The following is a 26135-nucleotide window of genomic DNA, read 5'->3' as shown; positions in this document are numbered from 1 at the left end:
ACATGTTTAGGATGTCATGTGTAGATATTATATTGTATGGTAATCGAACACAAACTGCAACAGTTGACTGCTCAAATCATACACTCAAGGAGACATCCAAGCACTTACTGCTTCAATGCTTGTAAAAATTCAGCTGGATATAGATACTAAAGAGTTATTAACCATCAGTAAATGTAGTCTGATAGTTGCTCTATTAATTAGCATTTATTCCGGATATAACGCTCTTCATATTTACCATGTTTCAGAAAATTTCGCCACTTCCGCCCAAACTAATATTTCCAATTTTCACCAGCATACGTGTAGCAAGTGTTGTGCAAAATATGTTCAAAGATTATAAACAGGCAAATTATGAAACTTCTTATTAATGAAACACACACACACACACAAAAAAAAAAAAAAAAATCTTTCATTTTACACAATATGTCTTATACTCTAAAACAGATTAATGATGAATGAAAGGGAATTATAAAAGAACTAGTGAAATAAGAACATGAGACAAAAGAGGAGAATCCACGGACACGATGCTGTCCATCAAATTCACATGGCTCGGGATCAAATTAGGGACTCCTCGCATTCGCTCTATCACAGAGTCATCCTTCTCAATTATACAGTGAAACATGTCCGACGCAAGAACTGTATAATGTAAAGACCAAAGCATATCCTATATATAATGCAAAAACATTTCTGTCTTCCCGTCATGTTATTTCCTACAATGTTGTACAACACTCAAATATTTAAGAATTAGGTTGCGTAACATTTAGGCGAAATATTTAGATATTTTTAATATACAAGTGGCTTAGTGGAGGGGGATAATTAGTTTACATAAGACGGAAACTTGCCGAAATCTACAGACTGCGAAAAAATAACACCAAACTTCGGGAAGTGATTCCTTATATTAAATAAAGGGGAAAGTTCTAATAAACATTGATCGAGAAACACCACCTTCAAAAGTTAAACTGCCGAAACTGCCAAGCATAGCATTTTAATACGTCCTAGCTTGAAAACTATCGAACCTATTGAAAAAGTTTTAAAAAATTACTTAGAAACTAGTATGCTTTTTATCTAAACATCCATTATTCAGAATCCTCTGGTAATAGTGAGACAAATCGTATAAAGGAAGTTGGGGTACGAGAGTATACTTTCAAGTAGTAATTCCTTCCCTTTCATGTAACAGCCAAAATTATTTTCGGGAGTTATCCAATTACACACAAAATATCTTATCTTCTGAAGAAAAAAATAAATTCTGATAATAAAGTAGAATCAAATTTTAATATTAGAATATGATTTGGTAACGTTTTAAGTCGTATTTATTAATTTGCTTCTATTTAAGGATAAAAATTACAAAAGAAATAATCATATCTTTGAATATGACGATAATTTCTATCTGGCATCTATTTCTCAAAACTACTAATCTTGTATTATTAGTGTAAAATCTTTTTAGAAATGATTCAGCGTTAGCATTTAGAAATGACTTTTACTATTATTTTAGTGTTCTGAGTCATCGTATTTTTAGACTTATAAAGATTAGTGGCTTTCAGAAACAGTACACAGAAAATACTTAGGGCGCAATCTAACACTTAAAAATGAATGTTTGTCTGGTATACAAATTCATACGTCTGGCTTGACACTTTTAAGTGACTATATCCGAGAGACCCTTAGGCTATTTACAATTTTTTGATGCATATGCTAGGGGAGAGAAGGATTCAAAGATGAAGAGGTGGTTTAAAATTTATGCCAAAAATAAGGATTTTACAAGCTCCTCATATTTGAAAGATGGAACTCAGTATGTAAACTCATTAATGAAAACAAGTGAATACATGTCAGTGTTTTTGAAAATTCCGCTTGGGTCGAGCAGAGATTTCTTCATGTCACTTTGATTCAAATATCCTTCGTAAGGGTGGAAAAGGCATTCAAATATAACTTCACATATTTTCATAAACCTATTATTCTCGTGCAATGCCGTATGTTTCAGCTGGTGGTTTAATAAGAATGAAAAATGATAATCTAGCTTATTACAAAAAAGAGAGAGACAAACAAAACTCATAGTCAAAAGTCGATATAAAACCAAATGTACAATGACAAAATCTTAGCATATTCTACATGAATTATGTGACAAAAATAGTCTGAAAATAAGGTGTGTGAGATTCTACATCAAATATCAATTTCTTCCACAAATCTTTCCAACATTCTTTCAAAAACATTTAACGAAGCAAACGCAAGAATCGTATACCTTAGATCTCTAGTACTTGAATGTATGTGGCGGGGGTTATGCACCATGTCCTCCTTCGTCCAGGCTAAATCATCTCTGGGGATCTTTGTAGGGCTGAATTCTATGAAACGCACAGCAAAATTGTCGGTAAACATCCAGCAATGGTTGCTACACAATGTTCTCATGCTTGACGACAATGTACGTCTACATATCACCCAAAAGACGGTGCAGATAGTGAGTTGCAGTGTGAAACATCCTCTCAACCATCGTATTCTTCTGACGTCCCACCTATCACCTCCCACCTCTTCTGGTATCTTGATCATTGTATTGTATCGTATTTATTGCGTTCCGTGTACAAAATTCATGTGCAAATTGAACTTTGGTATAGAATATGTCAGACACATTCACCTGATTACTACATATAATGTTTACTTTACATATAGCTAACTGATTACAGTATACGCAGTACTGATTAAAGCATAAAATATGTAACCTGTCAGAAGTTATTATCTTTATTAGTATATATAGTGTTCACTTTGTATATCATTAATTGACTATAGTATATAACTGTACTATTTATGAGAATAATATATAAAACAAGTAATAATTGCAATTTTTCTCTTAGGCTCCCTCAGCCTAACAAGCATAACGTGGGACGTTAAACTGAAAGATTTGTCTTAGGATAATTGTTTGTGTTCATTGTTAAAAAGCTCATCAACAGAATAAAAGACACTATTTAGTAGACGTTTCTTATTGCTGTCTTGAACGTATTTACATCATTGTTCATTTTAGTGCTTTGTTTAAGTGATTAAACAACTTAGTGGATGTAAAAAAAAAAAAAAAAAAAAAATCCTATAAGTTTCCAGTCTACATGAAGGAATATGTACATTGTCTTTTGTTCTTTCTTCCGGTTTTGTATCAAGCACGTTACACATTTTAGTGTGTAAAGCGATGGAAAAGTAATCACACTTCAATTTCTAAATAACAGTTTGTAGTGAGTTCTTTGATTATTTCCTGTGATAGTTCTGACAATTTTCTTTTAAAGTTTAAATACTTCACGTGGTCTTGCAATATTACTACATAACATAATTCCATATCCCATATGAAATTCTATATCTGCATAATGTAATGTTTTAATTGGATACATTAACATTTCATCAATTTATGACTGAATTGCAAAGCACGTTGAGCTCATTTCCTTATATAGTTGATTGATATAATCAAGGGTTTAGGATTTAGGATTTAGATTTCTGGGCTTGCGACATCTAAGGCCATTTAGCCCTTCACGATTTGAGGGATGACGTCCCTCGGCGAGCACACAATCCGGGGAAAGGGAAGGAAGAAAGGATTGGGGAAGGAAGGAAGTGGCCTGGGACATATAAGTTAGGTACCAACCCGGTATTTGCCTGGTGTGAATGAGGAAAACCAGGAAAACCTCATTCAGGGTGGCTGGCCTGAAAAAGCGTGTTAGACTTTTTCGACCGAGTGACCCCACCGGGAATTGAACTCGGGACCGCTCGCACCGAAGGCATTGATATAATCAAACTTGAGATTTTGATCTAGTATAGTATTACACCTAAAAAGACTGCCGTGATAGCTCTAAGTAGAATTTTATTTCGTAGATTTACTATTATTTTATTTATTTATTTATTTATTGTCTTTCGCTGGTTCAAAAAGTACATACTTTGTTCTTGACTCATTTAGCATGAGCCTGTTGTGCTAAAACCATTTTTGAAGATCGCTTAGAGTTTTGTCGATCTTTTGTTGGAACACACTCATATATTTACACGTTATCAGAGACGTATCATGAGCAAAATGAGTCATGTGGACAGTTTTTGCGGCATTCGGAAGGTCATTTATATTGTAATATCCTACACGTAGTCTCTATCTGTAAACAACAACACATCCTTATTTGTAAACAAAACCACATGTTCTCTTACTATAACTACTACAAGAAACCAGATGACAGGCACCGTCACCATTATCAAGTCATGTGACAGAAGAGGAACACTAGCGCCACCGCTGTCCAGAAAAGGGTATAAAACACTTTAAGACCTTCATCGGAATCAGTCTCGGAGGGTCGTCACCTCTCTTAGCCTGTCTGGAGTTCAGATCTAACCTAACCCAAGCCTCTTTACTTGTCTGAAGCTCAGAGTAGTAACCTAACCCAAGCCTCTTTACTTGTCTGAAGCTCAGAGTAGTAACCTAACCCAAGCCTCTTAGCATGACTGGAGCTCTGAGGTATCCTGCCCACTTAGCTTGCCTGGAGCTGCCGTAATTCAACCCCTCTCTTTGCTTGCCTGGAGCTCTATAGTATCCTTTCCTTCCCAGAAAAACTAAATTAGGAACATTATATTGGTCTTAGGACCACAATTAGAGTGACTTTGTATGTTATATTTGCATGTAACAAGACATTTATAATAGAAAGGCTGTGGGAGAAAAACAAAATCCCGAGTGCTAAATTACTCTAGCTACTACCTTACCAAGGTACGGTAATTTTACAATATATAGTAAGAAAAGCATTGGTTCTACTATACTTCACTATGCCATTCCTAAATGTATTTTCTTTGTATCTGCCTTATAATCACTTATATTTACCTAGTTTGTCACAATACGAAATAGAGTTTGTTCTTTTTTGAACAAATATGATTCAAACCATTTGAGGGCAACTGCTCTAATCCGTGTTGATGTAACTAGTTTAGATGTATATCAAGACCAACTGTTTCAAACGCTCTACTTAAGTCGCAGACTAAATCTAATGTGTAATTTTTATATTTAAAGGATATATACATCTTTTGTACATAATCTCGAAATATAATAGACGTGTTTTTTTATTCTTTAGAAAATGTGCAGAGTTTATTATTTTAAAATTTTCCACAGAAACTTATTACTCGTTTATTTCGAATATTTTGGAAATAGATGACAATAGTGATATTGGTCTAAAATTAGGCACATTATCTTTCTCTTTTAGTTTATGTATAGGTATTACTTTTGCTAGTTTTAATTAATATAAATAGAAAAAGATTAAATAAGTAAGTGAAGGGCAAGTTCATCAGTACGATTTCTGATAATGTAATCTGGTATTTCGTCTGGACAACATATTTTATTCTTTAGCTTTTGAATGATAAATATGATTTCTATCAACAGGTACAACGTATAAACTATGATTACTGAATTCTAATACTTTGTAAAGACATCTCATTTACGTGTTCAAAGTGTACATTTTGTAATCTTTCAATTGATTGTTTGAAATAATTGAAGAGCTGAAGTAAATTAAGATCTAAGTGTCATTTGAACAGTTTTGAGATAATGATGTTTTTTCTCGAGAATTTGTGCCGTGCGCATACACCTCACTCATTCTATTGGCAGTGATCTGGACCACTGCGCACAGGTTTGGCGCTTAGATCCGAATATATTTAAACTGGCTTGGCCCATAGACGATCATTTCGGTTATAACTCGAAACTTCAGAAAATGGCATTTAGATCGAAATTTACTTCAGGTCTTCAATTATGTAAAATGTTTGCTACTTTAATAGGAGAGTGCATTTTAGTATAATTATTTTTAAATGTCGGCTTAGTTGACTATAGTGGATTTACATTCCTTTATTATTTTTTTTATTGCTACTAAGTTATATTTTATTTTCGTAGTACACCCTTTTCGCCGCACGTAGTGTTAATATATCTCTCATAGGACTACTTCTCATCGTAAAATCCAGGACACTTTGTCATGGATTCCAATCGTTGTCTGCGCGATGGCAAAAATGTCTGGCTAGAGGCAAAGGCTACTTTAACTAACTAGGTACTGTAGTTTTCATTTAGAAGGGAGAGAGATGTTTGGAAGTGACACATGTCAGCTAAACACTTAAATCACAAACCAATACAATTAGTAAAATATAGGATTTAACCAAAATTTTTCCAAAACTAGAGCGGTTTAGGAACCATGGAAAAGTTACTTACATTATTATATATATATATATATATATAAAGTTTCTTGCAGCAGAGCTAGTTTCTTAACTTACCTGTATTAATAATATTAACAATTTCTTTACAATTATCTGGATTTAATTTTTCCATTTAGATTTAAAATTACAAAAAAAAAAAAAAAATTGATTATTATAATCTAAAGAATTTCAATATTGAGACTGCGAACTTCTCTTTTAATATTACATCTTTTCCAAGTTACACTAAGAAAATAAAAGACTTCTTATTGGCATTACACTATATTGTAAATACTTACTGATTCCTCAAGAAACTTCCTTACAACATCACCGATTACTTTTGAATTTTTAGTTACTTCCAAAATGCGCCCAATCAAAATCCCATTCTCCATCGCTGTTTGACCAAATTTCTTCACACTGTGAGGACACGATGACACCAAACTAACAGAACGTAGACCAAGTTCACTTGCCAAGGCCAGGACGGGCTGAAAGAATAAACCATAAGGTGAGAATGATAAATTATCTTGCTTCAAACGAACTTAAATGGGGGAGAGGAAGATGTCTGGTATTACATTTCTCCAAAAATATTCCAACTCCTTTCGTCATTCATGAAAGAAAATTTTGTCCTTGGTGAACTGTTTAAGCGTGAATTGTATAATTGTGAATAACTACAAATGGACTGAAGGAAACTTTTCGTTTTTGGTAGTGTTATCGTTTAATGTGTGATATTCTGTTATTACATTCAATCCCAATTATAGTTTCATTTTCTTCTTTTGTGTAGATGGCGTGAGTAAAGCAATATTGATGGAAGGCTGACATTTGAAGAAAGGAAAGCAGTCTTCAGGTGGTACATGAAGTACGAAACTATCAGTGAGGTACAACGACAATGGCGGAATGAATGTGGAACACAACCACCGACACATTTAACAATTTCGCGAATTCATGGTAAATTTGAATCCGACAGTTGTGTACGTATAAACCGTTCTGTACGACCTGTCACAGCAACAAGTCCTGCTAACTTCAGCAGTGTGCTAGAACAATTAATTTGCTCACCACAAAAGTATGTGAGACTGTTTGACAGTGAAACTAGCATGAGTCGCGCAAGTGTTCGTCACATTTTGAGGGCTGCAAAATTGGAAGGTCTACATTCCAAGACTGCTGCACGCAATAAGCGAGGACGATCCAGTTCGTAGAATGGAGTACTGCGAGTGAATTCAAAACATGGTGGACAACGACGAAGCGCTTATAGGAATGATCGTATGGTCTGATGAGGCCACATTCAAACTCAATAGCACAGTAAACCGACACAATTGTTTCTAGCGGTAGACTGTAAATTTGGAAATCCTCCTAGACAAAGCCGTGGGTCAATGTGTGGTGCGAGTTGTCTTAGGAGTTCAAGGTGGAATTCGAACCACTGTAATTCGTTTAAATTTCAAGGCTCTCCCATCGGGAGTCGAACCTAGGACTACGTGCAGCAAAGGCGTCATGCTAGCTACTTATTATTATTATTATTATTATTATTATTATTATTATTATTATTATTTACTTCCACGTAGAAACTTATTTTGTTGACTTCATATCTCCACGGCTCTAGCTTGAAAACAATTCTTACTTTGATATAAGTTAAAAGGTATCGGAGAAGTTTTTCAGCGATGTAATGCTAGAAATTTTGGTGGATATACAGTAGACAATTTTAAAAGATATAGTGTACAATGTATACCCACTCCCGTATACGATCGTACTTCTGTAAATTTGAGGTAAGCATATGCTTGACTATGGAAATATTAGGTAGGTATATAACCCCATTACATCCCTGCTCTGTATGTATAGGCCTACATACAATTTTCCAATGGAAAATAATGCAATGACCACGTAATTAACAAACTTTAAACTATTCAAAGACTGATAGCCGGAATGAGTAAGCACTTTGTCATTGTCTCTGGAACTTTAGATGAATTTTTGGAGACATGGAACTGTTAAAAATACTGTATTCTCCTCAATAACCTTAAGATTTTAGGCAGTTATGTTTTCAAATATACACTGATGTGCAAAACTAAAGGACAACATGTATAAAGTAACAAAATATTGCGTAATCGGTAAAAATGAAAAAGCCCGGCAGCATGTTGCCAGAGGTCTCCTACATGTGAAAAGGGTAACCGTCACGCCGAATGGAGTGGAGCAGGGATGTACACACGAAGCAGTTGAATGAAAGGGACAAGATAGTGTATGTCAGAGAGCTGTTAAGGTGCTTGTTGTGGTGATACAATAACATTTGGATGATTTCATAACTGGGAAGAATAATCAAGATATTGGAAGAAAGACGAGTGTGGAACAGGAGTTTAGTAATTGCCACACTATCACCTTCTGCTGATAGCGGCATTTTTCACCAGTGCTGATGTGGGTGATAAGACAATGAGTCACAACTAGAGGAAAGAAAGGAGCTTGGAAGCCTTGACTGGACTAGCCATTCATCCTACTTTATTTTACTTCACAATAACGAATTTTCAGTTGAATTTGTGAACAAAACACCTCTAAGAGGATGACGTCATTCCTTAATACTTTGCCCCTCTTTTGCTCAAAAACACAAAACGCGCTTTGTTGTGTGTTATGGTATACTAAAGGAGTAACTATTCCCAAAATTTCAGATTTTTTAATCCAGGCCCCCTGGAAATATTGGACAGTGAAATATGCCAAGCTGGCATAATTCTCCAACTTTACGATATTTTTTCAGGCCTTTGGGAGCAGCTACAAGTCTGCAAATTTTTGAGTATAAACTTATGACCCCAGACTACATGCACACACAAATTCAGATCTGTACGTCAATTGCTTCCTCTTCCCAAACATGTCTTCAATGTTCAAAAATGTTGCTACTGTAGGACCTGATTTCACCCCTTCCAAGTGGTTTTAGGGAAAAATGTTAAGAGGACAAAGTTTTAGCTCTTACAAGTTGGACACGCCCAGAAATTTTCAATTTGCTAGGACAAATACGCGCTGAGATATTTAAAACAGCGTAAACGCCTAATATCGAGAAAACGCAAAATGGTGGCAGAAGCCGCGTAGCTACGAGATTGTGGTTTTGAAGTACCCTGATATAGTATAAACATTCATGAAAAAAATAGATTTTTTTTAAAAGGTCGAGCGGTATTTTTTCTTGTTTCTTGATCACTTGGCACGGATTGACCCTTTAATTAACCCCATATACGCAATCTGCCCTCCCCCCTTTTGCAAATCGAAGAAGTCTTCTATTTTCCACTACCAACATCTGACTCTGCACACGAGCACCTTCTACACCACCTCGCGTGTCATTTATCATCATCGAACATCACAAGACAGTTAAAGTGCACTGATGTTCAATGTTGCAGTACATGAATGTTCAATGTTACTAGGTCACCAAAAAACTGAATGTGTCCATTATTTTAATGTTCTACCTTACATGTATCCATCTTACTATCCGTATGACATTCAGGGTTTCACTTTCTACGGCTTACGTCAACGCAATACAAAATTTGCATTTCAGTTTATAAACCACTTAGTCTGTGGCTATTTGAGAATGCGTTTTCGAAACATTACCTCCTAGAGCGAAAGCGACCAAGGTGGCTATTTGGTAACTTTTCGCCAGTTATAAATCATACTGTGAGCTAGTCAAGGTTTCCAGGTTTTTTTGCCAAGTCCAGGTCTATAATAGCAGAGTTCCAGTATTCTGCACCAAAGCAGCTGTTTCTTGCTAAAATCCCCTTGCCTGGCAACATATCTTTCCTTTTTTCCTTCCTTTTGACATCTTTTAAACAGCAGGCGGTCTATTGTTCCGAAACGCATCAAATACGTTCGAGCTGACGTTTTCTCCGCGTTTTTATTTCTTTCGCGTTTGTGGTTAGCCATCCACATTTAAATACATGGTCAGTGTAGTCCAAGCGTACGCATGAGCAATAAAAACGCTTTGCAAACGCTAAAAATAGCCGGGGACTTACAGTGATAGTCGGTATTGCACTTGCAATTGCATGTTCCAGTTTTTGTTTTTTGCTGCGGTCCGCAAAATTTTGCGAAGAATGGTACGGAATATGACCCTTAGTCAGTTGTATAGAGCATCTGGTGTTTTGTTGTTAAATTTATAAATTACTTTTTTTTTATTTTCCTCTAAAAGCTTCCGTAAGGCAACAAAAATAAGAAACAATATCAATAGAAAGTAGTAGTTAATTCAGTCAAGGTCAAACTTTAAAATATTACAAAAGTCATTACTTTTATCAATGGTATACTTACAATACTTCAAATTGTTTAAATGGAATTAGAGTAGTATTGAAGCTATAAGTCGTAGACAATAGATTTTATTGCCCCCTTAATTGCTTTATTACCTAACGACTTTCGATGTCAATATGGCCGTGTCGGCCTTGGAGAGGCCGGTCCCGTCCTTGGGGGAGGTTTCTGGGGGAAGTGGTTTTATTACTTGTGCAATAGAGGTTGTTTGGAAAAGTGGAATGACCTTCTTTCTTGTTGAAACATGTTCCTATACGATTCTTGAATCGAAATTTTAATTAAATTATAATTAAAACCATGATTTAGATAATTAGAGCATTGGTATACGTCACTGAACGCAATCCCTAGCTTTAAACATGATCCAACACGATTTTTGATTAAGGATACGGCTTTGAATGCTGTTCTTAGCTTTAAACATGATTTAATACGTTTATTGAATCGAAATTATAATCAAATTAGAATTAAAACCATGATTTAGATAATTAGAGCAATGGTATACGTCATTGAACGCGATCCCTAGCTTCAAACATGAAACAACACGGTTTTTGATTGAGGATACGACTTTGAACGGTGTTCCTAGCTTTAAACATGATTTAATACGTTTCTTGAATTGAAATTATAATTAAATTAGAATTAAAACTATGATTTAGATAATTAGAACTTCAGTATATGGCTTAAAACGCGGTCCCTAGCTCCCACAAGGTTTTTCCCCATTAATTTAATTATGATCTGACTTGTAAAGCTCGTAACTAATTGAACACTCTTATTTGAACTAGAAAATTATGAATAATGAATATGATTACACCCTTTAAGCTCCAATGTTTAGCAATGATTTTTAATGGTGCGTTGTTTTACGGAGTAAAGTATTAAGATGGGAGGGAAAAAGGAAGGAAAGGAAGAAATATTTATTTATTTTCATCTATTTTTTCTTGTTGCGAACTGCACTTCTTTCGTTTAGCTTGCTTGGCTCTTAAATGACAGACTTAACTCTGCTATTTTTCAGCGTTGCTCAGTACGAAATTCGCAGATACGCAAGGTTCTGTGTTCTCTCCAAGCGCCATTGCAATACTGAGGGTGAAGAATGAAGTTCAGTTTCTCACACCCTATGCAAACAACCTTGCGATATGATTGGCCAGGAAAAACCAGTTTGCTCCGCCTGCAATGTTTAACCATGGGGGCCAATCATTCCCTCTAGTTTGAGTGAACGGGAGAACCCACCCGTCCCCGCCTCTCTTTCCCTCATCAATGTCTTGTGTGAACAAGTTTCTACCCGCTCCCCACCCTTCCCCCGCATCTCTTGACCGCATTCTGTGTGATCAGGTTTCTACCCTGCGACAAGTGACACACATTTTTTTCCCCACCCCTCACTGCCACTCTTTGGCTGCATCCTGTGTGAACATGCTTATACCTTCTCTCCCCCCAACGGCGATAACTGACACATTTTTCCTCACAAAGGGTGTTTTTCAAACCAGTTCTGGTGGATGGTTTGCGGACAACAACCTCTTCCCCGCCCACTAACCTGATGGACAAACAACCAGGATGTTCTTGTGCTCATTGCCAATAACCTGATGAATAAATGGTTGTCCTTCATTTTGACTACTGCAAAACAACACACACACAAAAAAGAACCTGTAGAATTACAACATACAATAATTGTCCTGTTCTTTTCGGCAAGATACAGGTTATTGAAACAGTTGTTGAAATGATAGCTATATAGCTTACTGAATAAAGCCGGAATTTTAAAATTTAGGAACATTGTTGCCTGAACCCAACTAACGAATTTTATTGCTTGGTAAACAACTATTTGCTGTGAAAAATACGACAATTTGGCGTCTTTAAGGTATGAATTGAGACATGATGGCGATGTTTTTCAAACTTTAGGCATTGTGTGAAAATTCCTTGCTATTACCTCTATAGAAAAGAAATATTTCCTTCGATTCGGCAAGAGACCGACAAAGGAATTCTTTTCTGATTCTTTGCAGAGCGAGGCAATTCTGTATTACAAGGCAAATTCATTTACTTTATTTTTTCTCCCCCTATTCCATTCCCCTTATGTTAATGAATAAATAAAAATTATATTATATAAATGGAGTACACATTTCCTGTATTAACAATTTTGCTCGTGAAGGCTTTTGCCTTGCTTCTGCCTTGCTTCTTTAAAGTGTTTTTCTGGATTTTTTCTGTGTTTTGTTCAAAGAAGATAATATATTCAAGTAAGTTTTATATCATTATAATTGATTAGATATATTTGCATAAGTATCGAATGGTGGGACTCCTCCTAGAAAATTAACACATATTGTTTTTTCTTATGAAAATAATTAACACGGTGTAGAAACGAGCTATGAGTTTGCCAATATGTTTCAACTTGTGGGGAGCATAACGCCCCGAACCTTAGGGATTCGCGTCTGACTTACATTCCCTTACGTGTTTACCGAAAATCGGGGGAGCTGTGCATGAGGGATAGTCCCCCCAAACCTGAGGGAACCGCGTTTGACTTATAACAGCTTCTGTGTTTGCCAAACAGGGGAAACCATACATGGGGGCATAGCCCCCCAAACCTGAGGGAACCGTGTGTGACTTATAACAGCTTCTGTGTTTGCCAAACAGGGGAAGCATACATGGGTGCATAGCCCCCCAAACCTTAGGGATCCGCGTGTGACTTATAACGCCTTATGTGTTTACCGAAAACCGAGGGGAAGCATACATGGGTGCATAACCCCCCAAACCTTAGGGATCCGCGTGTGACTTATAACGCCTTATGTGTTTATCGAAAACCGAGGGGAAGCATACATGGGTGCATAGCCCCCCAAACCTGAGGGAACCGCGTTTGACTTATATTGCTTTTCGTGTTTACCAAACAGTGGGTTTACCAACACCGGAAAAGCTAGCTTCCTGAACGGTCAGCACGAAGGAACGAAATATATATATATATATATTTTTTTTTTTTAAATTGTTTGAAGACTATGTTTGAGTTTTGATTCCGTTTCGGTTGTGTTTTTGGACAAGTTAACCACAGGAAAGAGTGAAGAATGGAATTAGCATTATTATATTATAGTTAAGAATATGTGGGGACACGAGAAATATCTTGGCAGTGTTAATCTTTTTAGAGAAAAAATGCGTGGTGACATCCCTTAAGAACCGTCAATGAGATACTTTATAGTTTTAGAAATGCGTGGTGACATCCCTTAAGAACCGCCAATGACGGTTGGACTTATAGTTTTATAAATGCGTGGTGACATCCGTTAAGACCCGCCACTGACGGACTTTATAGTTTTAGAAATGCGTGGTGACGTCCCTTAAGAACCGCCAATGACGGTTGGACTTATAGTTTTAGAAATGTATGGTGATGTCCCTTAAGACCCGTCAATGAGATACTTTACATAATAGCTGGTATTTTAGAAATGTTTGACAATCTACCTTAAGACCCGCCACTGACGGACTTTACGGCAAAAATCAAGTGTGCAATTTCTTTGAATCTTTATAACTGAAATTGTGATTAAACAGAATTGCGTACTGTCCAATATTTTTGATGGTAGATTTTATATAAATACATTGTGTCTGAATGATTTGTCATGAATCTGTATTCATATTGGATTGTCTTTTCGGAAAATAAGCAATTTACACATAAAGAACACTTTTAGAACACATACATATTCAATATTTACTACAGATAATGTTCAAAATATATTGTTTAGTGTAAAATAATTAAGTTCAACAGAAAAGATAGACATTTGTCTTGCTTGTATCCCTAATATTTTAGAAAATCAGTCAGTATTAAGTGTTTTATATAAAGAGTTCTTAGATGTAGTGGATGCAATTTTCCAAGATACATGTGAATATTGCAATTTTACGTAAATGTGTAGACTTTTCTTTCCCACAGTTAGACTCGAAAGAAAAGAACTACGTTCATTGATTCATTTTGAATCATAGCAACGGACTTTTCCCTTTGAATTCGTGTTAGAATAGCTTGGCTATCACGAAACGTAGTGAATACTCAAATGGATCTTTTTCCAAGACATGAGGAATAAACGAATATAATTGAGTGAGAAGTGTTGGGAATATATTTGAAAAATGAACTTGCGTATTTTTAACATGTGTTGCAGTATTCAGAATCTTAATCATATGGTAGTCACATGGTTTTTGTACATACTAACTCTATATTAAGCAAGGTAATGAGTGAGAAAAAATAAATATTGGCTTGTAAAAATGAAATGAAATACGAAATATTTTGTTAGGGATGCAGAAAGAGAATCCAATGCAGTGTGAACGCGCTCTTTTGCGTGGAGGAAAAGGGGGGCTATACCCGGAGTGAATTTCCCCTCATAACTTTTCCAAATAGTGAACGCGCTCTGTTGCGTGGAGAAGAGGGGACACTATACCCGGAGTGAATTCCCCCTCACAACTTTTCAATTACTGAATGCCGTCTTTTGCAGTGAGAGATTTTGGTTTTATCCCGTCTTTTTTGGCACTAGGATTTCAATGTAAATGTATGCAGCAATACTAGTAGAGGGGATCCCTCACTGAAAGACTGGGACTTCATACCCCAGAAATGATGTGGTACCGCACCACTTAAGTAAATATTTGCTCTGTCACTGAAAGACTTGGGTTTATATTCCTTATTTAATCCAATAGTTTTACTTATACGCGTTTGATTTTCAATACTTTGATAGAATATTAAGACCAACAGAATATACAAACATGTGCTATAATTTATTACACATTGAAAACATATATACTATACTCACCTGAGAAATATACGGAACTTTGTCGCACACGCGTCAGCACTGCGGGACTTTCAACGCACAACTAATCTTTAATTATGACTTTTACCGATAGGTGTCACTACTAGTTCTATTAAAATAGTATTAAATCGCTATTGCTAATGTACTGGTTCTGTTTTTTTTTTCCTGGAAACATATTGGTAGTAGTAGTATAAAAAGTATAAGGAATCCGCAGACATAGTGTTTGTTCAGTTGGCATGACCTAGAATTGAACTACAGACCCCCTAAACATATGAAGTGAACACCTTACCACTTTTTAAATAAATAAATAATTTGTATAAATTCCGTTTTATAACATCAAAATTTTGATTGTTATGTTGTTGAAGTGGATTCATATAAGTTTTTTTTTTATCGGGATTGAGATATAGGATTTTACAAGTGCAAGAGTTTTTGCGGATGAATTAGATTTATCTTTTATACGATGATAAAAGATTGATTTGATTTTATATTTCCGATCTCTAAACATTTTAACCTGTGAGATCAGACAATTTTCAGCGAGCACACTATTCGGGAAAAGAGGGAAATTAGGTATCATGCAAGACATTTGTTGGTGTAAATGAGAAAATCATTATTATTATTATTTTGACTAAATGCCCCGCCGGTAATTGGACCAGAACCGTTTGCTTTGAATACGTTTTCGGGTACGTCCGCGTCGCGACACCTTTATACCGGGAATCGGGCCCGGGGCCCGCTCACACTGAACGCAAAAGCGAAAGCAAGTACGCTACGCGGAACCACCCGCATTAAAGCCAAAACGCGTTAGCGACTACGCTGTGAGGGAACACTACTTCCCCTACCGGGAATTGAACCCGGTGGTGCTCGCACTGAATGCAAGAGTGTTAGCGAGTACGCTGTGAGGGGAACACTAGTTCCCCTACCGGGAATTGAACCCGAGGGTGCTTGCACCGAATGCAAGAGCGTTAACGATTATATTGTGAGGGAACACCAAATTTGATCTTAAGTTATCGGTACGTTTAGCTTTGGGTCTTACACAACACAGATAGTTTGCTTGTACAGATTTATTGAGAATTCGAAAATGTATAAAGTACTTTGCCAGAATCCTACATAGCTCTTGCAAACTAAAGATAGTTTTTATAGGCTAAAAGAAACTGATTTTCGTACGTGGATAGAATAACAGAATTATTATTTCTATTAAGTATATATATATTGTACACATTAAAAACATTAATTATAATTTGCACTATATTGGTGAAATTATGTTGTACTAATAATTTTTATTTTTTATTATTTTCCAGAAGAAAATGGATGAGTACCCACAACCATCAACATCATCATCCGCTTCTTCCTCCTCCCTTAACCATATCGAGTGGTTTGAAAAAATACATAATTTATTAGATGTAGCAGAGGGAAAGAAAAGGAGAAGAGATGAGGGGACATCACAAAGGACGAAAAAGACGCGCTACTCACCAGTGGTAGAAGTGGTTCAAAAAAGAAAAGAAACTACACCAGTGGAAGAAGTAACAGTGCCACTAACTCAAGAAAGAAAAGAACTTCGACCAGTGGAAGAAGTAGCAGTGGAAATAGTGGGGGAGCGGGGTAATAGCGGGGCAGCGAATGAAGCTGATATATATTTGAACGATGGGGAAGATTGGGTTATAGTGAAGGCAGGGGAAAAGTGGGATCGATTAGAGAAGGCAAGAAAATTGAAAGAAAAATTTTTGAAATAAATAAGTTGTATATATATTTGTAAATAAATTGTGTGTTTTTGTTGAATGGGTGCTGGGAAATTTGTGTTTTCTTTCCTATGAATTTTTAAATCCTTTCTAACTTTTTAACAGTACTGAGGTATTTTGATAATAGTCTCAATAACTAATGTGCAAACATATAAGGTTTCTTCTTCCTTTATATATACTTGAAATTAATGCAGGTTCTATTTTGATGAATGGTTGAATTTTGAGTTTATTTTTCAGCAAGAAGTCTCTATTTTTTTTCTAAATTCTTAGAACATTCCTTGTAAGAATTAATCTGTTGTCACATGACCTATCTTCGGGAATCGAATCCTTGACGAGTGATATTAGAAAATGTTTTCGTACAAATAAAAATATGAAATGTCCAACACTGATGTACTATTCAGTTAGCCAAGACGATCATACTAACCACTTAGCCATGAAACAATTTTAGTTGGTACAGTAGAAAACAAACTGTACACGGAACTATACTGTACAAACCTTGAAGATTTCAAAACAATTGAAAAGAGAGAAAGAAAATTGCTTATTTGATTTTTCATCAGTAATATTTCTCTTTGTCTTGTGGTAAACTAATCAAAGTTTAAACTTGGATAGGCTAAAGGAGACAGTAATTATGAGAAATGAATGAATGATTTAATGTTGTTTCGTCTTGAAAAACTCCAAGAGAGTTCACTACAAGTCTAACTGTTGGTACTACCACTGACCCAGTGCTGTCTTATATTGAAATTTGAAATCAGATTCTTTACTAGTTAAATAAATAATTAGTGGTCTCTCTTCGCTATGTATTGAAATGATTTCCCCTTGACTGTGTATTAAAATGAAATGTGACACCTCACAATTATTTTGTCTAGGATAAAGCAATTGGTAAAATGAAGAAACTCTGAGAGGAACGCTTGGAAAATGCTCAAGAAAAAAGTTACAGACACAATATGTTCAGTCATAATTTTAGTTGGTCAACCCGGAATCTCAACCATCTAAGGTGAAGTTTGGTTCCACAATTAGTTTGAAAATATGTATTCGTGAGGATAGAACAGTAAGCAAGTGTATGTCAAGTCTCATTTTAACATTTAATTGGTGTAAACCTCCCTTGGTTTTGAATTTGTGAGCGTAATGTGAAAACAATCTTATTTTATTTGACATCACATTTGCGTGGCACGATTAAGGAAAACTTTACGTAAGATAGTCATGATACGTATGAATTTGTTTGGAGTTCACCATCATCAAAGCTATTTTCTTTGTAGTCCTTAGACAGTAAACTGATAGACTTTGAAGTTCTTTTAAACATTCTACTTGGGAATCAATCCTCTTATTACTTATTCTTTTGAGTATTTCTTTTATTGGATTATCGGCTTTGCGGTATGTATTTTGACTTACCAATTACAATTTTTTTTTTTTAACGAATCGCTTGTTCAAGCTCTGCTTTTGTGTTATTTCGTTTTTATTAAAACTCAGCTTTTGAATTCTTTCGTGTTATTTATAATAACACTAAAGTCTATGAGCATATTAAGAGCTACTTGTGAAATAAATGGAAAATGATATTAGAAAACTATAAGTACGAATAAAATTTAGATGTCAAAGACATGTACGCTATCCGCTTAACCATACAAACTTTTGTTTCTTCTCGTTTCATCTCATAGGCAAGATAGAACAAAGAGAAAAACTATTCTTATTACTTTTACTGTGAAATCGATACATTGATCATTTAGTGTAATCTCCTTTCCTTATGCTCTGTAAGCTAAGAGAAATGAATAATGCTGACAATCAAAACAAAACAAAATGTACATTTAGAGGAAGAGAGAGAGAGGTTCAGAGATGGAGGGAGAGAGATGTACAGAGAGGGAAGGAGGGAGAGAGAGGAAGAGAAGGATAGAGAGAGAGAGAAGTTCAGAGAGAGGTCCAGAGATGTAGGGAGAGAGATGAAGGGAGAGAGAGATGAATAGAGAAAGGTATATATATGGAGGGAAAGAGAGAGAGAGAGAAGTTCAGAGATAGGTCCACAGAGGAAGAGAGGGAGAGAGAGAAGTTCAGAGAGAGAAGTACAGAGGGAGAGAGAGATGAAGAGAAAGATAGAGAGAGGTACAGAGATGGAGATAGGGAGAGAAATAGGATGTACACTACAAGAACTTTGTATTCAATAATCTTCATGGTTTTGCGGAATATGTTCCTATCTTTCTTCCCAACATTACGATCTTCAGAGTCAACTGAATTCCTCATAAGCAATACGAAGCTAGAACTAACCTAATGATGGATTTGTCAACAATTTCATAGTTCTCACTGTAATTTTTCGTATTATTTTAGAGAACATATGCGTAGCAGACTCCTTGTTAAAAAATGTTTGAACACTAAATAATGATAAGTAAGCACTTCAAAATTAGACCTGATATATAGCTGAAGCTATTAAATACCAACAAGTTGAATGGGCTCAAGTCAGAAAGTATACTTGAACTGAAATCTTTATTTCTAGTGGGTATGAAGAACACCTCTTAAGACATGTGGGTGAATAAATGAAGGAAAACATGGGTGATGGGAATCGAATCACAAACTACCACATCAGAGATGTGTACCCTATTACATATAAAGCTATTTGATTGTACAACAGATAAATAAATAGGCGATATACTACACTTTATCCGTAAAATAAATTCCAAATTCATGAAAACGTAAGAAGGAAAGGGGGCAGAGGTTGATGTTGGAAACTTTTATAATTTGCTCAGTTTACTATAAATATTATTAGGAATTAGATTTTTTTCTTTCTTTGTTTGAGCTTATCAGTATTTAAGGACATGTTAGCTATGAAGGTCTCAGTATCTATTTATCTATAAAAAGTGTACTGCACTGTAATCAATATCGTCACTCGGAGATTTATCAACTGAATATGAGAATTTGTATAACTTTGTAGCAAAATAGCTGATTTGGACAGCGAGTACATCTGCAACATATATTCGCAACCTACACTAAACAATGCTGACAAACATTCTCGTTCTCCTTAAACAATGAAATCTTTGAGTATTACGTACCACATTTATGCCGGTTAGGCTAAAGGAAATGACGAAATGAATAAAACTATGAGGGAAAACGGGGAAAATTCCCAAGAAAAGTTACGAACACAATATTGTCCGGCACAAAGTTCACTTCTCAGATCCTTAAACAATTTATTACTCCCATTTGATCTTTCCTATGACCAGTATTATTTTAGGTAATCTTTTGTTGTACTTATCTGCCCACATACTTTTCTGCATTAGTAGAGCAACTACCCACATCCGGTTGACAACTCTGATGAATTTTACGCTGGAACCAAGTCAAAAGCAATACCAAAAGCAAATAGAAATGGGGAGTAAACCGCTAAGGCTTCAATGGGTAATAGGATAGGACGACTGTGGACAAAGTAGGAAACTCAGCATGAGAGAGAGAGACTGGTCAAAAGTAAGAAAATGATAATTAGATACAGCTTAAGAAAATTAGATACAGCTTAAGATAATCAATATTGGAAAATAACAAGAGCAAAGGACTACTTAAGAATCGGATAATCTAGTAAACATTGTTAAAATCTTCCCTTTAACTTTTAAAGGGATTATTTATGGATCAAATCAAACTGTCACATTGCGTTGGAATCCAATACTCTAATTAAAACAAATACATGCAAAGGATCTATTGGTGTTCAGGTATCGTGATTTCTAATTATTAATCTAAATGTCAGTATATAGAAATTCAAGCAAGCGCGGGTAAACGGGATGGGTGACTTTATCTGTTTTAAAAAACTGTTGCAAAGATGAAATATTCAAGTTAATTTGAATATAAGAATCACTTCATAATCATAAAAGAATAGCAGTTAAAACTAATGGGGGTGGAAACTATGAGTTTCAGGTCTACCTTAAACTTGTTCAAACCTGTTTTCATTGGTTAATCCAGATAATACAATACATCCTACGGCGAAACGTATAAATACCAGAGTTAACAAAGGTACATATAATAATCTTGTGCCGTTGTAGTCGATGAAAAAGATTTCTTCTCCGTATGGTGGGCAGTGAAAATATTTGTGCCTAGTGTTTTAGAAATACATAAAAACAATATTTTCAAACTGTTGAAAATTTGAACTGAAAAATGTCTAATGCTGAAAACGTATGGTTTTGTTTCTGCGATAACATTCGCATAACCACGCAGTGCTTAATAAATGCGTTTCAAGTGTGGGAATCTAAAAGAAGAAGTATGCTTCTTTGCAGTGGATGTGCACGCGGATTAAAAGACGCAATAAACCATGACTGTATTCTGTTAGATAAAAATATATTGAAAACAAAAGTACTAAGCATTGTTATGGATATTGATACACAGGATGAAATTTGGCATGAGTTTCAAAAGATGCACGGCAATACTTTTAATAAATTAGAACAGTTTTTTCATATATATGATGATGCCATTCATAATGATACATTTCTTAATCAACTGATAGAAATATTCTTGCAGAAAGATTTTAAGAAATTCTTAATTTGGAATAAAAACCATAGTGATAGTGATAGTGTTTGTGATTGAAAAATATGAAGAAATATAAAGAAATAATAGACGTATGGATGAAAATGTTACTCCTCTGTAGACGTATTACACATACAAAGTGTAAAAAGGATTTGGTATGACTTGATTTCTTCTGTGAACGTAAAAACTGATAACAAATGAATCTAACTGCTGTAATTCTCTAAGAAAGTTGACAATAGTTACTGCATAGTTCGGTATAGTGCGATAATTTTAAACATATGTTTGATAATGATGAAAAGAATGTGGTAAATGCTGCAAAGAACTGATTAACACCAATACAAATGAAAACTATGTACAAGTCAATTTAAAAATAATGAAAGATACGCTTCTGCTAGAATTATTTGGGAAATAAGTAATAGTAAGATATTCACTATAATACATGTAAGATCCTACAAACAATAACCACAAAAACATTGGGTTACAAACGTTTATGTATGTTAGTTATCAATTGGTTCTCATACAAGGTGTAAATTTTGTTTGCCATCTTTAATTCACGGGTATATTATACTCTTAACTCATTTGTTCTTCTCATAAATAATAATTATCTGGTGTTCAGAGGCTAGTTTGTTTTCGAACTTCTTCCCATCTGCATTAGTACAACCATGTTAATGGTCAATACTAACATTGGGATCAATGCACAAATCCTTAGTCTGTTTTAATACTAGCTCAGGATAATTCTTTAGTTTGTACATGCAGTTACGACGTTGATCAGTCTTACCCATTCCGAGGATGACAATATACATTGTTTCTTCATTGGGATGGAACACTTTTCCAAAGCGTTACATAATCTTCATATTTGGCTGAACCATGGGTTCGACCCTTTCCCTTGCGTGGATCTCCCTTCTTTCCAAATGTTCATTAGTATTTAAAACATTTTCAACTATATGGAACGATATATCGGGATTCAATTCCTTTTTAGGATGTCATGTCATGTACATCGTTTGTTTAATTTTGACGCGAACTTTCAATAGTAATACCGATAAAAATATCATCATCATTGACGTCATTTAGTGTATGTTCTTGTACAAATTCGAATAATGAACGAACATATGTTTGCGGTTCTTCGATACCACTAGTGTGCATACATTCAATGGTAACTTCCTTTCCACGCAGACCAAAATAAGGATATTGCATAGTTTTACTATTAACAATGCGAAAGTATTCCCGACTGCCTGTACCATACAATGTAGAACATATACTATGTTCTGGTGCAAAACTCGTGCTAACCTCCCGAAAAAACACCCATTAACTCGTCGGAATCATCGGTAGTTAAGACCGTAGTCTTCCCTACAGACACAAATTCACTAATTTTTTCACACGTAGCTTTCAGCATATTGTCTTGACGAAAGAAGCCTACACAGTACAGATCAATAATATCTTTTGCGGACTTGCAACTTTTCAACATAATAGTCGGTACACAGCCAAAATGCAGGAATGCTGCCTGCAGTAAGTTTACATATGTTTACCCTCAGACCCGTAGCATAGCGTTGCGTTAACACCAAGTAAAACAAAATCTTTTGTTTTGCAATAAGTGTGATCGTTATGTCCATTTTCCGTGCAATGAAGTGTAGATTGTTTCATGCATGGGTTCATCCTAATGTTATCTTCCATTAATTCTATTCCTTCATATACATGATACTCTTTCATGTATTTTTCTTTGTCTCCTTTGATTTGACATAAGGTAAAATCTTAAAGCTTCCTGATATATTTAAATGACTAAGCTCAGAACCAACAGTTCATAATTCCCATACTTCAATAATTTGCAGAATTTTATATCCAGTCTTTAACGCTTTATGAAGTTCTGGGGTACAATATGTATCTGTTAAGACATGTTGAGTGTCACAATGTGTGCATTCAATGATACCTTCTTCCTTACATGTGCAACATAAGCCAAATATAAGTCAACCGTTACACGTATATGTCCACTGTTACATGCATATTTCTTTACTTTGTGTATCATGAAACATTACAAGTGGATATAGTACTGTAACATTCAAATACTGAATTGTCATCCATTAAATCTGTATGAATAAAATCATACTTTCTCACACTATATTTTCATAAGATCATGTATATAATTAATGTTATTCTTAAGTTAATATTCAATCAAAATAAAAGTGGAGTTAGTCTGACGTATCAAATTAAATATTTTTTGATATTTAAAATACACAGAATCTAATTCAATACGTAAACAAATATTGTAATGGGGAAAACTTTTAAAATATTCATACTTATTTTCTGCGCATTTGTTTCGCGCATCCCCTACCTTTGCACTATAAATCCTGCGCATGCGTGTACTTGTACTAACACAAATAAAGTGGATGATACGTTGTTAAGATGTACAGTCAAAAGGTAGATGTTTCAGCAGTTGCAAAGCGAGAAATAAATAAATACCTGCATAATGTTAAACAATTAAGAACATATTCTTCTTTTCATAAGAAAAGGAAAGGTGAAATTGAAACCAATCTTTCCTTATCGCAAAGTAAACATGTAAAATACATTTCACCACGTGAAAAACGTTTTGAACTTGAAAAACAAAAGAAAATTATTGTTGTACATCCAAATGATCCTGACATTCCTGAAGAAGACGCTGAAAAATATAGGATTATTTATCCAACACAAGAAATTAGCATAGACGATACTGTGTATAGACGAAATTTCAGATACCCAAATGAAATACCGTTTGAAGAGGAAGTAGTAGTGGTAGATCAAAATACAATTTCTAATGACATTCTGATATTCAATGATGTGAAGTGTGGTTGTACTCCTAATGAAGTAAATGAAGTTTGTGTAAAACAGTTACTAGAAAAATATAAACTTTCTGAACCATTAATTTGTGAAAGTTGTGCAATTCGTAGTGAGAAAGAAACTGAGCATAAATGTGTAAGTGAAAGTGATGAAGAATTAAATACTACTGTGTGGAATTTCCTAATTAAGAAATCAACACGCGAAGAAATATTAAAACAATATCTAAAAATTCATGTGAGATACATAGACGTAAACATTATTCCGCATCTTATAAACAAATTTAACTATACATATCAGCAGATTACATTTAATGATTATCACATTTCTGATTTAAGAGAAACATATCTTGAACACGATAAAAATGTGTATCATCAATCCATACTGTGAATACCAATGTCGTTTCCTAAATACATACAATTATTGTGAATATCGGTGTTCTTCTTTTTCTATAGATGAACAGTGTTTGTTATTATGTATTGACCGTTGGAAACCACAGCGAGAACTTTTGTGTTACGGGTGTTTTCAAAATCGCGCAAATTTAAATGAACATGAGTGTATTACTTTAGACTATGATATGTTATGCTATAATGCATGGCGTAGAATGGTAAGCACACAAAGTTTTGATGACTTATATAAAGATTTTGCAACAGTACATTGTGATACTGAAATTGATGATTGGACATTTACATATACATTATATAACATTTTGTTAAACAAAGATAACATTCAGTTAATTACAGAGTTATTCTTACAAAAAGATTTACATTATAATATGCACAAAAAGTAATAATGGAAAATAAAAACTTTTCTGCTAATCAATTACAAAATAATAATAATAACAATGTGTATAAATTAACAAAAAGAAGTGATAAAAGACTTTCAGCAAAAAATTGGCCAATATGTAATTGTACATATACTAATATAAATATAGATTGTATTAAACAATATATCAAGGAATGTTAAAATCACAAATGTATCTGTATGTAAACTATGTATATCTATATCTTATTGTAATTTGTAAATAAAATTTTATCACTGTATATTACTTGTTTTCATTTATATTATTTCCTTAGATGTATGATTTTAAAACTTTCTTTTGTGTAAATGCGTTTTACATTATCGTACTTAAAATTATTTCATACAACTAAAAACTTTAACATGTGCATATGAAACTTTAACATATGCATATAACAAAAATCCGTATGTTATGATCCACGTGCCTAAAATTTGTTTGTACACTTTTATATTGCATGCATGTGAGAAACTTCACATTTTCATTTTGACAAGTTGTATTTTCATTTTGACAACTTAAATTTTTAATTTTGAAAATTACATTTTCATTTTGACAACTTGCATTTTTAATTTTGAAAATTACATTTTCATTTTTTCACAAGTTGCATTTTAGTTTTGACAACTTGCATTTTCATTTTGACAAGTTGCATTTTTAATTTTGAAATTACATTTTCATTTTTCACAAGTTGCATTTTATTTTGACAACTTGCATTTTCATTTTGACAACTTGCATTTTCATTTTGACAAGTTGCATTTTTATTTTGACAAGTTGCATTTTAGTTTTGACAACTTGCATTTTTATTTTGACAAGTTGCATTTTAGTTTTGACAACTTGCATTTTCATTTTGACAAGTTGCATTTTTAATTTTGAAATTACATTTTCATTTTTCACAAGTTGCATTTTATTTTGACAACTTGCATTTTCATTTTGACAACTTGCATTTTCATTTTGACAAGTTGCATTTTTATTTTGACAAGTTGCATTTTAGTTTTGACAACTTGCATTTTTATTTTGACAAGTTGCATTTTAGTTTTGACAACTTGCATTTTCATTTTGACAAGTTGCATTTTTATTTTGACAAGTTGCATTTTAGTTTTGACAACTTGCATTTTTATTTTGACAAGTTGCATTTTAGTTTTGACAAGTTGCATTTTCATTTTGACAAGTTGCATTTTAGTT

The 26135-nt window shown here is 34.4% G+C and overlaps 1 protein-coding gene across 4 annotated transcripts in view; it reads right to left on the bottom strand.

The window, feature by feature from the left end:
• The window catches only part of LOC145688367 (metabotropic glutamate receptor 5-like), a 420659-nt gene that overhangs the window by 23998 nt on the left and 370526 nt on the right, over window positions 1-26135 (bottom strand). For all 4 annotated transcript variants that reach the window (XM_081762517.1, XM_081762520.1, XM_081762518.1 and 1 more), the window contains one exon: window positions 6447-6632. In XM_081762517.1, the coding sequence (XP_081618643.1) occupies window positions 6447-6632 (186 nt within the window). The remainder of the gene's footprint in view (window positions 1-6446; window positions 6633-26135) is intronic.

This window comes from Thermobia domestica, chromosome 6 (assembly GCF_964235325.1).
Source record: "Thermobia domestica chromosome 6, izTheDome1.hap1.1, whole genome shotgun sequence".
NCBI classification, from domain to species: domain Eukaryota; kingdom Metazoa; phylum Arthropoda; class Insecta; order Zygentoma; family Lepismatidae; genus Thermobia; species Thermobia domestica.
The sequence above is the reverse complement of the archived record's forward strand: the minus strand, read 5'-3'. Positions and strand labels throughout refer to the sequence as shown.